This window comes from Lipophrys pholis (genome assembly GCF_963383615.2).
Source record: "Lipophrys pholis genome assembly, chromosome: 12".
Lineage (NCBI taxonomy): Eukaryota > Metazoa > Chordata > Actinopteri > Blenniiformes > Blenniidae > Lipophrys > Lipophrys pholis.
This window is the reverse complement of record NC_137641.1, coordinates 6488294-6505637: the sequence shown is the minus strand read 5'-3', so window position 1 is coordinate 6505637 and position 17344 is coordinate 6488294. Positions and strand designations below refer to the sequence as shown.

General features: G+C 41.6%; 1 protein-coding gene across 1 annotated transcript in view; it reads left to right on the top strand.

Annotated features, from left to right (window-relative positions):
* tln1 (talin 1) overlaps positions 1-13542 on the top strand; it is a 117313-nt gene extending 103771 nt beyond the window's left edge. Inside the window, exons 56-57 of the mRNA XM_080476974.1 lie at positions 4237-4362; positions 11243-13542. Of these exons, the coding sequence (XP_080333100.1) occupies positions 4237-4362; positions 11243-11377 (261 nt within the window). The 3' untranslated portion in view covers positions 11378-13542. The remainder of the gene's footprint in view (positions 1-4236; positions 4363-11242) is intronic.
* Positions 13543-17344: the final 3802 nt, after the last annotated feature.

Here is a 17344-nt window from a genome sequence, read left to right as displayed (position 1 = left end):
CTACAGACAAAATGTTGGACACATTATTAGCTGTATTAATTGTACTTGTGTTATTTACGCTATACGCAAGTGCAAATATGACATAAATGAGCAAACTACCACAAAATAAAATCATCAACTTGAACATACATAATAATTTCACACATTTTGATGAGGTAGTAAAACTGACAAACATAACGCAGACTTCTTTAAACAGTGAATAAATAGAAATTATTTTCAAAAAGTTTGTACTAACTTAAATACAGTGTGTTTATAAACCACATTACAACAAGCACTGGAAGTGTTGCCAATCTTGCCTTTTTTTAGATTGAGAGGACTCTACTGATGAAAATTATTGTACTTTTAAACAGATAGTGAATAGAGAGTACTGACTAAGATGACACTTTTATGAACACCCTCGGGAGCAAATACAAGCAGATGCATAATTAGTCCCTTTTATAAGACCAATGTGTTTTTGAGGCTGGTTTAGATAGATAGATAGATAGATAGATAGATAGATACTTTATTCATCCCCGTGGGGAAACTTCGGGAGCATCAACAGAACTGGTTTGCACAGGAATAAAGAAAACAAAAGCTTTGCATACAATAGGGTCTGGCACCCATGGGTACTCGGGTCCCCTCTAGCCTGTCCAGCGCCTGTCGTTCAGACACAGATGTCAGCCTGCCTTCCTCACTATTTTGTCCAGACGTGTGGCATCCTTCTTCTTGATGCTGCGCCCCCCCCCCCCAGCACACACCAGCGTAGAAGAGGGAGCTCGCCACTACAGAGTGATCAAACATCTGCAGAAGCTTCTTACAGATATTGATATTGGTATGAATATGAGGTCACAGTGGTCCAATGAATCTGTTTTCATTGGTTCGGTTGATTTACCGCTAAATATAACACACTCACACTAAATTCTTCAGATCAGTAATTCTGTGCTTTCTGTGAAAATATCCCGTGCCCTTGGTGAAGCGTTTAGGTGCATCGCGTAACTCTGCCTGTTCTCCGTGGCTGACGTCCTCAGAGGAAAATCTTCTTCCTCAGAATCACAATAGGCAAATAACTCTTCAAATACTTTATCAACAGAGATAAAACCCTCAGTGTTTCTGTATTTTTGCTGCTGTCGTTTACTTGACTTTCTCTCTCTCTCTCTCTCTCTCTCTCTCTCTCTCTCTCTCTCTCTCTCTCTCTCTCTCTCTCTCTCTCTCTCTCTCTCTCTCTCTCTCTCTCTCTCTCGTCCACCGCCCCACCACGGAAACCGTGTTTAAAACTTGTTTATCAAAAAACAACCTTCAGTCCCGCAGTGAAATTCATGCCCTGTTACACCGTGGACCCCTACGGCTTATAGACAAGTGCATTGTATACATGTGCAATTAGTTTTTTCCTTTTAAATTTGGTGTGTGCGGCTTATATTCCGTTGCGCTTATTAGTCCGGAAATTACGGTAGGTTATTTGTCTTCCAGTTGCCCAAGGTGTTCAGCAGTGAGGGTGGGCTTCTCTAAATACTTTAAATACATATTTTCAGTTTTTTTTTAGGTTTAATTAACCTTAAACATCTGTATAACAACGAAATGCAAAGGGTGCATCTCAGAAAATAGGAACACTTTAAAAGAAATTCATCTTCACATTGAATTCAAACTGTGGATCGAGTTTCCATGTATTACACATAATTTTATTTTTTTTTATTTTTTTCAATTCTTTGTCACTCTTTACAAATCATGAAAATATAAACTGGACCATTCTCATACAATTGCACATTTAAAAAAAATTTTTCTCCAAACGCTTAAACTTTTATTTTCTATACTATGGATGATAGATATATATACTGACTAGATGCGGCTTGCCAGGAAATCACTATTGAGTAGAATATGGCAACGCAGCCGCCATGTTGAAACTGTGCTCCTTTGGTGCATCGATAAAACAAATAGGTTTCTCAACAAATGATGATTCTAAATTGAATGTCTTTTAACATTTCAAGACAAGTGAGGACGTCATCATTCCAGATTATTCAAGAGATATTGAAATTCTAATTATATATAATAGTTATTATTAGCTGTTTCACATTCAAGTTCTCATCTTATTCCCCCTGAAGGTCTACAGACTATTTCTCATTCTATTTAGTAGTGTGCAACTAGGTGCTGCACTGTGTCTAGGAATTCACCTGTCCTGATGTCTCCATCCCTGTTTCCTCCCGTTGCGTTCACATATCTGCTTTTTTTTCCACTTTGAGCGTCTTTTCTGTGAAGGTTTTTTGTTTTGTTTTTTCCCTTGTCTTGGGTTGGGGGGGGGGGGGGGGACAACAGACACTACCCTTGTTAATGCTATATATACTATTAACAGTTATCACATCGAGCCAAACACTTTCCAACCGTTTGATTAAACAAACCTGAGCAGCTCTATTTAGACCAGCAGTCCTCAATTAGTTTGAAGACTTGAAGTTTGAAGACTGGAGCACTGTCCGCATCCCTGCACCTATCCTCCATGAATACCACGAGCTCTGCAAAGGCTTTCTCATGCAGGCGATCCTCCTCTCCATCATCACTCTTAGGTGAAGCCTGGCTGGCTCTGTTGTACAGTACACATAAACATTTGTTATGGTATTTAGCCTCAATGGCAATCCTATCTCCTGCAGCAAGCTTTGCTAGCAAAGCGGTGTCCTCGAGTTCACGATCACGCTTCCTTACTTTCTTGTCCAACTGTTTGGTTGCAGCTTGATATAATCCTTCAGAACAAGCAGGCTGATCACAGAAGAGACAAGTAGGCCCTGTGGACTTTGGATGACTGTAAGCAGATCGTGTATGGACAGCTGGAAAAGGACCGATTTGTTGCTCTGTTGATGATTCTGCTCGGTGTTGCTGGTCAAACATTTTGTTGTTGTACCTCAGGCGACATTTCTTGTGCCACTGAGCACGGTGTCTCCTCAAGGTGGCTTCCACACCTTCGCCATCATCCAGTCTCTAAACCTGAAGATTCATTGGCATATACTAAAGGTCCTGGAACCGGAGAAGGTCTTCTGCCAAGGATTCATAGCCACTGCCAATGGGTTTCTTGGTTGATCTGAATGGGCACTCCGAAGATTCACCTGGTGTTTCAGTTTGACAAAGAATACAAAGCTTCCAGTTAGTTCTTGCAGCTGCCTTTGGTTGCTTGGATGTGGAAGGCTGGTTGGGATGTACTAGTATATGATGCTTTGCCATGACTATAGAATCAGAGTGCATGCAGTCTACTTCTGTTAGGATTCAGTCTATGACGCAAGTTTCTACCACCAACTAGAAGCAACTACGAAGCAGATGTTGGGATCAATAATGACTTATTTCAGGGCAGAGGGAAGGAGATCCTGCAACAAAGGAAGCGTCAACATTAGAACCAACCAACACAAAAAGTCACATACATACGTACAGCAAGCAATAATGCCAATATGATCTGTGGGATTATGTTGCATAAATAATAAACATGTACGATGGTTGATACTCTCGAATGTAAAATAAATTGTCACTCTTGTATTTAGACGAACAACTGTTAAACGTTTGTCTCAGACCATCCCATCTGCAGCCATGCAGTTTATTCATGTCTGTATGGACAATAGAAGTTCTAACAACACTCACCAGGCGGCACTGCATATTTTTGACACTGTACAATGCAAGATAATGTAGCCATGTTTATTTGAATTAAAAAATGCATAGAAATAAATTCTTTTTTGTACACAGTGAATATGGTTTTGCAACCTACAGGCTCAAAACTTCAGTATTTTGGCATTTTGAGGTCAATGGCCTCTCACAGTCATCAAAGGGCAAATCCAGCTCACCTCCACATCTAAAAATAAACCTTATGGTGTGGGCGAACACTGATGTAACTTTCATGCTTTCTTCATAAAATGCACAATTGTTCTCATATGGGAGCTTATCCACATTACTATCAGTGTTGCTCAGCAGCAGCAGCCTTGTTGCTTTTTACAGATATTCTCCGTCCCTTAGCGAGAACAAAATAAAAGTCTTGTGCTTTTCTCTGAGCATTGCTGGAGCTTGAAATTCCCTTTTTGTGTAGTTACTGGAAGCGCAGTGAAAGTATCTGTTGCTGCCAGTGTGTACATCTCCCGAATTGTCAATCAGTCTGATGAGCATTAATCACTTTGAGAGTTCAACAATTCTCATCGAAAACAACAAAAAGTTTAAATGTTTGTATGAGATCCAATAATTTTAACTGCTGACTCACTCTTTGTGTGTGTGTGTGTCTGTGTGTGTCTGTGTGTGTAGGCTGCTGGAAATGCTGTGAAGAGAGCCTCTGATAACCTGGTGAAAGCAGCTCAGAAAGCCGCCTTCGATGCTCAGGATGACCAGGCTGTGGTGGTGAAGAGTAAGATGGTGGGAGGCATCGCTCAGGTGAGTCTGACCATCGCACACACAATCCAACTAAAACCTTGTTGACGCCACAATATTCCTAATAACGACTCATTCGTTTCAGAAAAGTCTCGCATTTACATGAAAGCAGCAGAGACACTGAAAACGATGTAGTTAGCATGCCCAGCCACGAGGTGGCACTGTTGTTTGTTTTTGTAATTAGAGATGCAACGATCCACATTTTTTCATTTCCAATCTGATACCGATACCTGAATGTGTATATCTGCTGATATTATTCTGATAGCAGTGCTCTGTTTGCTTTAATATTATTATTATCATTATTGTTGACTTTATATGAGGCTGTAATAAACTCCTCTCTACAGTAAAGTATGAAATGTACTAATGTATACATGTATTCTCTCAAAAGACAACTTGAGGTTAGTATAAGGACAGAAAAGGAAGCAGTACAATCTATTTTTATTCAATTGGACAATGTGGGGGTCTGTGTGACCCTAGTTCTATCTTTAGAACCTCAGAATGACTTTAATAATCCCGGGAGAAATTCTCTAGCAACGCTGCACCAACAGAATGTTTCCAGCTCGAACGCAACACGAATGATTGGGACTATTTTCACCAAATTTTGTGTAGAGTAGGGGGCACTTTCACAGGGGTGTGAATCATCTGCTGACAATGTGGAGGAGCTGCTTTTCAATGTTTTGATGTCAGAACTGTTCTCCTCGGCGAGCTGGCGTTTTAAAACGGTGACGTCCGGCTGCAGAGCGACCGCCTCGCTGTACAACGGCTTTGCAAACGTTGCACGTTGCTGTGTTGCCTTGTGGTGTTTTGAGCATAAAATACATCCAAACAGCAACATGTTGTCATGAAAAGTTGGATAGCACAGTGCTGCTATGCCAGCCTGCTCGCTGGCTGCAAACTGTGGACTGGATTTCCTGGCTCATTACTCCGTGTCTCATTGAGACACGCCTCCCTTCAGGAAATCCAGCCCACAGTTTGCAGCCAGCGAGCAGAGCAGCCGACGGCAACGTACAAACATGGCTCGTGGAACAGACATCTCCTATCGGAACCCGATACCGATACTGGATCGAATCAGCCCCATCCCTGTTTGTAATGTAACCACACATACTTGCGTGCAGAGAACAATACTCTCACGTTAACAAAAGCGAGAGTACCCGACATTCTAATGGACAGATGACAAATTAGATGCTATTAAAGGAGAATCTCAACTATAAAACTACCACTATGAATAAAACTAGAATATGGACTGGGAGCCATGCCACTCCGGAGGCCGCCATATTTGTTACTCACACATGAGCAAAACTATTTACCGTGGCGTGGTGCATGTGCAGTAACAACGCTCCAGCTGTCTCTGTGGGGATGAATGGCGAATGTCAAAGAGACGTTCCACTTTGGGAGCCGGTATGAAAAAGTGACTGTTGCAGTGGCTCCAGTCACCGTTGACATGTAAACGGACACCCAAAACGCAATGAAAGTTTTGCGGTCACACTTGTTTTCATAAAGCTCACGCCTTCGATTTAGACCAGTGGTCCTCAATTAGTTCCCCCCGAGGGCCAAAATCAGACCAGCGGGTCAAACCAAGGGCCAGAACAGTCGCAGGTTTTTTGCACTATGTCAGTAAAAGTTGTTTTAATTGCAGATGTTTTAGCTGATGTTACCATTATTACTATTATTATTGTTCTTATCATCCTTATTATTATTATTATGAGTAATAGTAGTCAAGGTGGTTGTAGTAATAGTTTAATCCTGGGATTTTCAAAACTTGTGTTGGGGGGCCCATAAAAAGCACTCGTGAAAAAAAGTAAGTGTGTAAAACCAAAAAAGGAAGAGCAAAAATAACTAATTATTTACACACTGAGAGAGACGGATACAGAAATACAGTTTCAGTGATCAGAGTTGATGAACACTCCTCTGATAAATCCTCCACTCTTCTTGTTGCAGTATTACCCGACAGCGGGTGCTTTAAGTGGCACGATGAGGTTCCTGCCACATTCCTGCCATTCTTTATGTGACCTAATGCATCTGAAGATAGTCCTTACATGGGCCTGACATTCCTGATATTCCTGGAACATCTTTTTGGCTGCCAGTAAATCTCCCAAGAATATCAAGAATCACCTGTATTCATGACGTTTGTACCTGAGCGTGTGGATTAGTAGTGACGTGTGCTGATGTGTTCTACAGCGTGACAGCATTCGCTCCCTGCAGCATCCTCCTCTCTGATCAACTCCATGGAATTTCTCTGAATGCTGAGCGATCTGGAGTGTGTGAACTGTTCAGTAGCTGCTGGTAGAATAACTGGGGTGTGTGTGGCGTCATATACAGGTACTTCTCAAAAAATTAGCATATTGTGATAAAGTTCATTATTTTCCATAATGTAATGATAAAAATTAGACTTTCATATATTTTAGATTCATTAAACACAACTGAAGTAGTTCAAGCCTTTTATTTATTTAATATAGATGATTTTGGCAAAAAAGTAAAGAAAAACCAAAAATCCCCATCTCAAAAAATTTGCGTATTTCATCTGACCAATAAAAGAAAAGTGTTTTTAATACAAAAAAAAGTCAACCTTCAAATAATTATGTTCAGTTATGTATTCAATACTTGGTCGGGAATCCTTTTGCAGAAATGACTGCTTCAATGCGGCGTGGCATGGAGTCAATCAGCCGGTGGCACTGCTCAGGTGTTATGGAGGCCCAGGATGCTTTGATAGCGGCCTTAAGCTCATCCACAGTGTTGGGTCTGGTGTCTCTCAACTTCCTATTCACAATATCCCACATATTCTCAATGGGGTTCAGGTCAGGAGAGTTGGCGGGCCAATGGAGCACAGTAATACTATGGTCAGTAAACCATTTGCCAGTGGTTTTGGCACTGTGAGCAGGTGCCAGGTCATGCTGAAAAAGGAAATCTTCATCTCCATAAAGCTTTTCAGCAGATGGAAGCATGAAGTGCTCCAAAATCTCCTGATAGCTCGCTGCATTGACCCTGCCCTTGATAAAACAAAGTGGACCAACACCAGCAGCTGACATGGCACCCCAGACCATCACTGACTGTGGGTACTTGACACTGGACTTCAGGCATTTTGGCATGTCCTTCTCCCCAGTCTTCCTCCAGACTCTGGAACCTTTATTTCTGAATGACATGCAAAATTTGCTTTCAGCCGAAAAAAGTACATTGGACCAATGAGCAACAGTCCAGTGCTGCTTCTCTGTAGCCCAGGTCATGCGCTTCTGCCACTGTTTCTTGTTCAAAAGTGGCTTGACCTGGGGAATGCGGCACCTGTAGCCCATTTCCTGCACACGCCTGTGCACGGTGGCTCTGGATGTTTCCACTCCAGACTCAGTCCACTGCTTCCGCAGGTCCCCCAAGGTCTGGAATCGGTCCTTCTCCACAATCTTCCTCAGGGTCCGGTCACCTCTACTGGTTGTGCAGCGTTTTCTGCCACACTTTTCTCTTCCCACAGACTTCCCACTGAGGTGCCTTGATACAGCACTCTGGGAACAGCCTATTCGCTCAGAAATTTCTTTTTGTGTCTTACCCTCTTGCTTGAGGGTGTTAATGATGGCCTTCTGGACAGCAGTCAGGTCGGCAGTCTTACCCACGATTGCAGTTTTGAGTAATGAAACAGCTGGGAGGTTTTAAAAGCCTCAGGAATCTTTTGCAGGTGTTTAGAGTTAATTCGTACATTCAAGGGTGGGTGTGGTGCTCCAGATGTTTAGGTTAATATCTCATTTAGAGTACCTTTTCATGATATGCAAATTTTTTGAGATGGGGATTTTTTGCCAAAATCATCTATATTAAATCAATAAAAGGCTTGAACTACTTCAGTTGTGTGTAATGAATCTAAAATATATGAAAGTCTAATTTTTATCATTACATTATGGAAAATAATGAACTTTATCACAATATGCAAATGTTTTGAGAAGTACCTGTATATATATATATATATATATATATATATATATATCAGTGGCGGCTGGTCAATAGAGGGCGCCGGGGCACCGGCGTGAAATTAAAATCCATGGACGTCCGAGCGGAGCAGCATTGACGTAATTATGTCAGATGGGCTCAAACTACGGTGTGGGATGAGGTCCAAACAAGGTGGAGCAGCGCATTTTTCCTCACAAATTCCACTTTAGTTCACGTTGATGTGCAGCTAATGGGCCGGCGGCCCGCGGGTCTATTGAGGACCCTTGATTTAGTGTGTTTGCCTTAATGAGTGTGGAATATCAGGGACCTTTTCCAGGTCTTGGGGGTTTATCCTAATTCACCTTTGGGATTCCTTACTGTGAAAAAAGTCTTTACCTTATAAGTTGTCAAGGTCCAGTTTGGCCACAGCATTGTAAGTCTGTACGCATGTGTCCACTGAAGCTGGTCATGCACTAACTTTATCACATTTCAGTGCTTACAAAGCATGCTGGCATGTCTGGAGAAGAGAATTAGGGCCATTCTCAGAAAAGTCAGCATTTTTGTCAGATTTCCTGGATTGAAAACTGAATTCCGACCCTGAATTCTCTGTCTGGGAATTTTTTTGCATCAATCTCAGAATTCTGAGAGAAATATCGGAATATATTTTGAGATTATTTCTCATAATTCTGACAATAATCTAGGAAATCAGAATTTTTTTAATTAATGTTAAAGGTGGAATATTTGTATTTTATTCTCTCAAAAATATTTATAGTAGATAACCACAATATGCGAAAAACTAAATCTATAACTCAATTGGAGTGTAGTTTAAGAGTCCACACGCCAAGAAAGTTCTATATTTAGATTTAAGTTGCACTGCTCGTATTGGTCATTGAGTTATTAATCTGTCGAGTCGTCCGGAACCACCGCAAACAGGCAGGATCAATATATTTTATTTCGGGACTGCCCCAGACAAGTCCTAAAATTAAAAAACAATGTATATGGCCAGGATCGCTGCAGACCTGGTCCGGAACCAATAAATCTGATCCGCTGACGTTGCAAACAGAGCAGATTGAGACGCCTTTCTTGTCCGAGACAGAAATATCTGTCCCAATCCGCTCTATTTGTGGCACGCTATACCCGCTGGGAAAAAAACTGCAACAGTCCCTTCTCTGTTTCCGACAACCTGGTCAGGGACTCGGGGAGAATGGAGGACTACCCAGAATTTCTTGCCCCGTCTCGTCCTACAGAGTCCTCTCTGTTTGCGGCCCACTTTACTCACTCTACACTTCACAGTCTACTGCAGGAACTATGGACGTCATTAGTCGGACAGAAACTTTCAGATAACTCATTTGGCTTGTATCTTCACATATTTGTCTTCATGGTGTGGACAGATGGGAATGTGAACCATCTCGGCTGCAGACTTACAAACATGAGGCAGGGATTTCTACTTTAGAAAATACACTGATATGTTAGCGCACTAAATAAAGACCTCATTACTGGAGCCGTGAAGCTACATATAGTACTATACTTCAGACTCCTGTTAACAGCTCATGTCAATGTAAAAAAAACTAGTTAAATAGCTTCTGACAGGCCTGCTTTTACTGCGACATACAAGACGTGTGAAATCTATTTCAGTCCGAGGAAAAAAGACAAATTCAAAGACTCTAAATTGAGTATCATCAGTTTGCATGTTTGATATTTTCTTAAAATAAAATTGCATTCAGTATTACAGTAAGAACTGGCTGAATACAATTGTAAAATGGTGAAAATATATTTAAAATGTTGATAAATGCTGTTACTATTGCAACAGCACTTCCATCAGTAGGGTAAGACTCACCTTTTCACCAGGAACCAATCTCCAACATGGTGCTCGGGGGAAGTAATAGGAAAAAAGAAGAGGACAGAGAGCTACAAATAAGACATGTGGAGATCAGCCAAAAAGATAATCAAACGATACAGACAAGTGGGGAGTTGAAGGAATTACCTTGTCACATCCTGCAGACAAGAGAGAGCACAGACCAAAGCTAATGACAGACAATGCTGAGACAGAAATGGACAATGAAGACAGGAAAGAAGCTCCATTAAGTAACGTCTCTCTGGGGTCTGGACGCCCCGGCCACGTCCATAAGAACCCATAAGAACAAGAAGAAAGGCTCAGCAGTGACGTCAGCCAGGCGCCGAAAAACAGGAGAGTTCATACTTCGAGAGGAAGCTGTGGAACTTGTAGACCACGCCCCCTCACGGCAGGCCACGCCCCCTCACAGCAGGCACTCTTCTGTGAAGCGCCGTTTTAACTTTTCAACTGCGCAGCTTATTTCTCACTCCAAGTGTTTTCAGAAATACGTTTCTCTGAACTGTTTCAGTAATAAAAGAGAGAGAGTTTGTCCGTGTGACAATGTTGAGCTGATTTTAACTGCAGGAGCCGACAGCTTTGAGTGATGCGTTCAGGTGCATCACGTAAGTCCGCCCTCTGAAATGTTAACGAGCTGCGAGGCTCGTACGGTATCGAGGCTACAAGCTAAACATGAATAAAATATGACTGATAGTCATTGGCGAGCTGGAACACGCACGCGCAGCACGCAGCAGTACAGGAGTCTCCGCAGTGCTGCTCCAACATTCTTCGGCTGGGACGGTTGGCACAGCCGAACCAATTTTATTTTGCCAGACAGAGCTGGCCAAAGGAAATTACGTCATTTTGTGCCAAACTTTCTTCTTGTTCGTATGGAGGATGAATCGGCCTTAAACCTATAGCAGCTTAACTAGAAGACGGCCCATGATGACATGAACTGGCTTCAACTTGAAAACACCCACTGTGTCAGTTAATTTGCAGGAAACCAATAAAAAGGAACCGTTATGAGAGAAATCTGAGCATTTTCAATTGGACTTTTCAAAGAGTTATCGGTTGACGCTGACGATGAGGAGTGCAGATCCAAAGCTGGGGCCTTCTTGAGTGCTCATGTCCGGTTTTTGGTTGCAGATCATCGCCGCTCAGGAGGAGATGCTGCGGAAAGAAAGGGAGCTAATCGAGGCCCGGAAGAAGCTGGCCATGATTCGACAGCAGCAGTACAAGTTCCTCCCCACCGAGCTGCGGGAGGACAGCCAGGAACAGTGAGAGACTGGCTGGGTTTGTGTGAGTGTGTGCTTGTGTGTATGCCGACACACTGGATCATCAATCAGAGTGATGCTTGAAGCGCTCAGGATGTCTGGCCCTGCTCCCACTTAGCGAGAAACGAACACACTCCAATTCCACATGTCCGGATGGTTCCTATTCATCTGTTTCATCAAGGGTCAACGGTATACCAATGGTAATGGCTTTTGATAATACTGAGCAGAGTATGCCTTTAAATCTATATTATCATATCCTTTTCAATATATCTTTTGTTCTGTTGTTGTTTTTTGTTTCCAAGCTTATTGTATATATGTTATGAGGCTTAAATCCTGCTGCCTGCTCCAGCCTCCCGTTACTGAGAGAGACGAAGGCAAGCACAGTTTAAGCCTCAACACAGAATATATCAAATCTATGCAAACATTCTGTCTGTGTGTGCGTGGGGGCATTCGCAGGCGTATAAGATGTATAACTCATCATACTGTCGATCTGGGATAAGAACAATGAAATACAATGTTGAAATTTAATAGTTTAGTTTTGAAATAAGAGGTTTTTGCGTCGGAACAAATCAGAGAGAGAGAGAGTGTATTTGAAATAGACTTTTGCGTTCGTATTCGGATTAAAGTAGCAGCAGCGTTTAGGCCTTAGTTATTTTATGTCATGATTGTGAAGCCATATATTTAATTTCTAAGAATTTGACATCAAACTCTCTGTATTTGGATGCTCAGTGTTTGTTTTTCTGACCCCAGTGTCTGTCTGTCTGTCACACAGTCTCTTTCTATAGTCACAGTACGGAAGCTTCTGTTGGACAGCACTCCCATAAAGTTCAGTTATCACCAAGGTAAATACTTATTTGTGATTTATTAAGTAGGCTGTACGATGAGTTTAGTCAAACGTATCCGATACAACTGTTAGCTTTTGTTGCTGCTTTCCAGTTACATCCGGGGATCAGAATCCCTCAACGAGATGAACTGTGAATCACTTCAGCCACCTGAACATGAAATAAACACCAAAACAGGAGGTTTTTTTTATCAAACATAAAAGGAAATGGTGTCTTGGTCTAATTTCCACGTCATGGCAACCATTATGTTGCAATGATGCTTGGCAATCTTAAATGGAGTAAAGTTGATAATGTAATAAAGTACGAAAGCAACTATGTTATATCCAAGAAACAGAGCACTACTTTTGTTTTATATATTTGGGAAGTTTATTTGGGACATGTTGGTACAACAAAGCAAAAATAAAGAAAAGAAAAACAAACAAACATAACAAATAATTTCTGCAGTGCTCCAACCCTAATAAGTAATGGCCCGACCCGATGTCACCAACCAGTCGTATAATATATTGGCCAGATGTTTAATGACGCTATTGGCAAGTTTTTGTGTTTTTGGCTTTGTTACATTTAAAATAGTCCCAAGTTCTTACAGTATTGGCCTTTATCACTTCATCGGTTGCTGCACAGCCTATTATACCCATCACAATGTTGGATTATAAGCCCACTCAGGGCTTGTTTCCCCCAAATAGTAACTTATGGTTAATGTTTTTAACATTGTAAGTTAGTTTTGTTAACATCTGTTGGTTTTTGTTGTTTGTTTTTGAGTTATAAAAGCTTTAAATGTGGATCTGTTTGTTTTTTTTACATCCAGCCTGCAAATGTCCAAAGTGTTAAACGTAGAGTTTTTACACTAAAGCCTTTTATATACACTTCTAATTTGTTAGTTCCACTCACAGTAAATTCAGTATCGGCGTGTTCCTGCTGTTTTGAACTGGGAAATTCTGCCTCCGAAAATATTGAACCCGGGGAAAACCAAAGATGCGGCGTTACACGTCAGAAAACGTTCTGGACTCATCGAGGAAAGACGTAGTGGAGGTGATTTCTGAGGATCAATGGGAACTTTAGACACAATCAGAAACATCGTAGCAGTGCTTCATGTACAAGTCATTTAAGTGGTCCAAACAGTAAAGAGTGACGCTGAGGCAGCTGGAGAGCAGCACTGGTTCAGACCCAGTCCCCCCCCCCCCCCCCCCCCCCCCCCACAGAGGGGGGAGCAGGGGGCTCCTCCTTTTCCTTCTCAGAACAAATCAACCTACAATATTCAAAAGTCTGTTTCTTTCGGTATCATGGTCTATGTCACAGAGATTTATATTCAATAAAGCCAGTTTTCACAGAATCAGCTGTGTAATCTTTTTTATGTGACCCCCCCCCCCCCCCACACACACACACACACACACACACACACACACACAAAAAAAAAAACAATTTGCATGCACCACCGTCACTCGGTTGCCTATGTTTAGAAGTAATTTGCTGGTGTAGTGCATGTATTAGAGCGATGTGGACGAAGGTTCATGAGTGGCCTTGACGACAATACTGTGTGCTGCTTTCCAATACGTAATTGTGTGTGACGGAGTCATTGTGACTGTGAAGCACTTTGAGGCTGCAGGATCTATATCCCTGGATCACAAACATCCCCCATCAGGTGCAAAAGGCCCAGCAGAGCTTCTCCAACTTACCAAGGGAGCAGGGGGCTTCATTTATAAAGGTTTGTGACGCACAAAACAGGTCCTGAAAGATGCGTACGCCACTTCCCACGTAAAGTTTGTGCTCTAAAAAAATAAACTTTGCGGGAGAATGTGGTACCGGCACGCAAACTTTGAACCTGGCACATGCACATCTTGGAGACGGGGGAACCTGACGGCGCTGATGGTGAGGTGGAGAATTGACACCAGATTCATCTCATACGTTTAACATCTTCACATTTCAGACTTACAGATCCACATAATCATAAACAGCCGAGCTGCAGTGGTATAGATGTTTCTTTAGTGGAACATTACTGCTGAATCAGCAGCTCGACGTTCATATGTCAAACTTTCATCTTCAAATGATCCAGAGCGGTGGATAGAACTGACTGATTATCAATCGTGATAAAGTGAGTAACAATCAGTCTAATTTCACAGTGAACACATAAAGAGCGAGGTTATAACTGCGTAACGCTGCACCGCCATGTGCTCGTAACGCACTGCTGCTGGAGACAGACGGCCTCCTCCACCCTCCGCCTCCAACTCTCAAGTGACTGAGGATAGAACACAAAGTCCTCTGAGCCTTTTTACAAGTCCCTGTTCAAATATTGAATTTATACATTAAATAAACAGATAAAACTGAACTTTATCGGTCTGCTGTGTCGCCACCAAAATGTCTCCTTCCCTCTCCGACACACCGTCACAACCATGAGGGCTGTTTTGGTGTCCAGCAGTGAGCGCTGATGCTGCCCCCCATGATGCCACTCTCCCCCATGATGTCACTCTCCTCTGGTCTCCACCTTCAGATCAGACTCTTCTCCACTTCTACAGTCACTGATCTCCCTGTGACTCTCACACTATTTCCATCAGTGACGAAGTGCTGCCGATCTTTATTTTTTCTTTTATTAGTGATTCCACTACCGTGACACCAAATAACATCATTCTCCTGACCTCCACCTCCTCCATGACTATTTCTCTCTCCGTAAAATTCCTTCTCTTCGTCTTTTCTGTCAGGATTTAGCGTCAAATGCCGGCGATCAACAGGCTGAATGAGATGTAAAAACATTGACGAGGAGCTTTGATTGACCATTTATGGTAGAAAGTGGGCGTGTTGAGGAGGGATGTGAACCGTCAACCTCCCAGGTGGACTGAGATCTATAAAAGGAAAGTGTGTGCAGATGTGCTGCTGATCATTAACAGGCCTTTAAGCAGATTTCTACTGGGGAAAAGCAGTATGTAAGTGAAATCAATTTTCTTACCAGAAATCCATTGCAAATTATTTGTCTGAGTCGTCTCAATAATTGTGATTGTAAATTTGAAACGGGTGCCGGTGACAAACTAAAACAAACTAATAATTTTACCAAAACTCAGACCGTTTATTCTCTATACAGCCTATCCTGTGCAGAGTGCAGGAGCCAATCCCAGCTTACTATGGGCAAGGGGAGGATACACCCTACCACAGGACAGACACACACCCTCCCTCACACCGAGGGGCAATTTAGCATCACCAATTAACTTGACATGCCGGTATTTAGACTGTCGGCCGAGGACCCAGAGGAAATGGACCCAGAGGAAATGGACACAGAGAGAACATGCAAACTCCATACAGAAGAAGCCATGGCCAGTATTTCAACCCACAACCTTCTTCGCTGTGAGACAAGAGCACTAACCACTGCACAACTGTGTAGCTCAATTCTAACACTAAGAAATAAAATAAAAATTTAAAAAGTGTAAAACTTTTAATCCAAAAGGAAAAAGACGAGTGTTCAGAGCTCTATCGTGTGGCGCTTTAGTCGACTAACTTGTTTTTTTTGTTGTTTTTGTTTTACATAAGAAAATGTTTTACGCTTCTTTTTTTATCTGATGTTTGCGGCTCGGCTTCAGTCTAAACTTTACCATGCATCCATCCACTGTCTGTCTCCAGGAATCTCCAGGGAAACTCAACTTCATGTAAAAGTGTTAATGTGTTACTCAATACTCAAAAGTATTCCCTTTCATTTTGTCTTCAGTTCCATGTATCTGCTCCCAATTATTCGTTCCCTCATGTAACATGTGTTTTATTGTATCTGATGTGATTGATATGGTGTTAAAATAACATTTCTTCATCCTCCAAGTCCTTATTTCACAGGATCATTTTCTGTTTAAGAGGTTCAACACCACAGTGATTCCTGGGATCCGCCAAAACCTTCACATTTCAACAAACTGTGAGCATCTGTGCTACTTTTCTCATTAGTTATTCAAGTGTCTCTGTAATATGTTTGGTCATTATTAAAAAGACTGCAGAGGATACATTTTAAAACACTGGAGAAATGAATATGTAAACGTTACAACAAGGGTGAAAATGGTACAACAATCAAAGAAAAGAGTAAAAAATGAAGGTAAGTTTAATTATATAGATTTCTAGTTTAAATTGCTTGCCAAATTGAAAGTAGAAATCTATATAATTAAACTTCATTTGACGTTTGCGGATTGGGGTTGTGGCATCAGTCAGTCAGATCTGGTAACTCTTTATGTGAAAAACCCAGCCTGGTCTAAAATCAGAATTTTATGAATTTGATTTTGATGTTAATTTCTTTTGTGTGCTTGTCAACTATATTTTCCACTGTGTTTCTTGTAAAATCTTTATTGTTGATTATCTGAATGTGTTTTGAATCAATTTAATGCTTGAAGGTAACTTAACCATGAGAGGTTCTAGACTTCAGTGAAACAGGTAAGTGATTCCAGTGATTTGGGGCCTTAAGACCTCCGACCGGCCTCGTTTACAGCCGAAGGAATATAGAAGGAAAAATATTGAGAACTTCTGACAGAATAAGTTGATGTGGATGGAATTAGTAAACATTTTAAGTATGGGGGTACATTAAAGTGGACTATTCTTTGGTAGACTATGTCAGCATAGTCAATAATGGGTAAGATTATTGTAGAATAGAACAGAATTGTAAAGCAGATAGATGATCGATAAAGAGGCATTAGACATGAGTATGTGCGTTTAATTATATAATCAATATGTGGTTTACAATTTTGTTCTGGATCAAGCCAGACACCTGAGTATCTGATAGCAGTTTCTCTTATCATTAATGAGCCATTATCAAAAGTAATGTTTAAATTGGCAGAGCGAAGACGATGGGGCGTACCAAAGAGCGTATAGGTTGATTTTGTCAAATTCTATTTTAACAAATTCAGATTGATCCAGTTCTGAACTGAGTTAAAGTCCTCCTGTAAAAGGTGTTGTAGCTGAGAGAGGTTTGTACTCGAGAAATAGACAACAGTGTCATCGGCGTACAGATGAGTATGACAGTTTTTACACATTTGAGGAAGGTCGTTGATGAAAACGGTAAATAAGCTCATTGTTTTTGGCCCCAAAGAAGAAAGGTTAAAGGTCAGTGCTCGTCTTGACACCGGGTCACTCAGGACATCAAATCAGGCAGAAATCTGGGTGGAGTTCTGGACTCCACC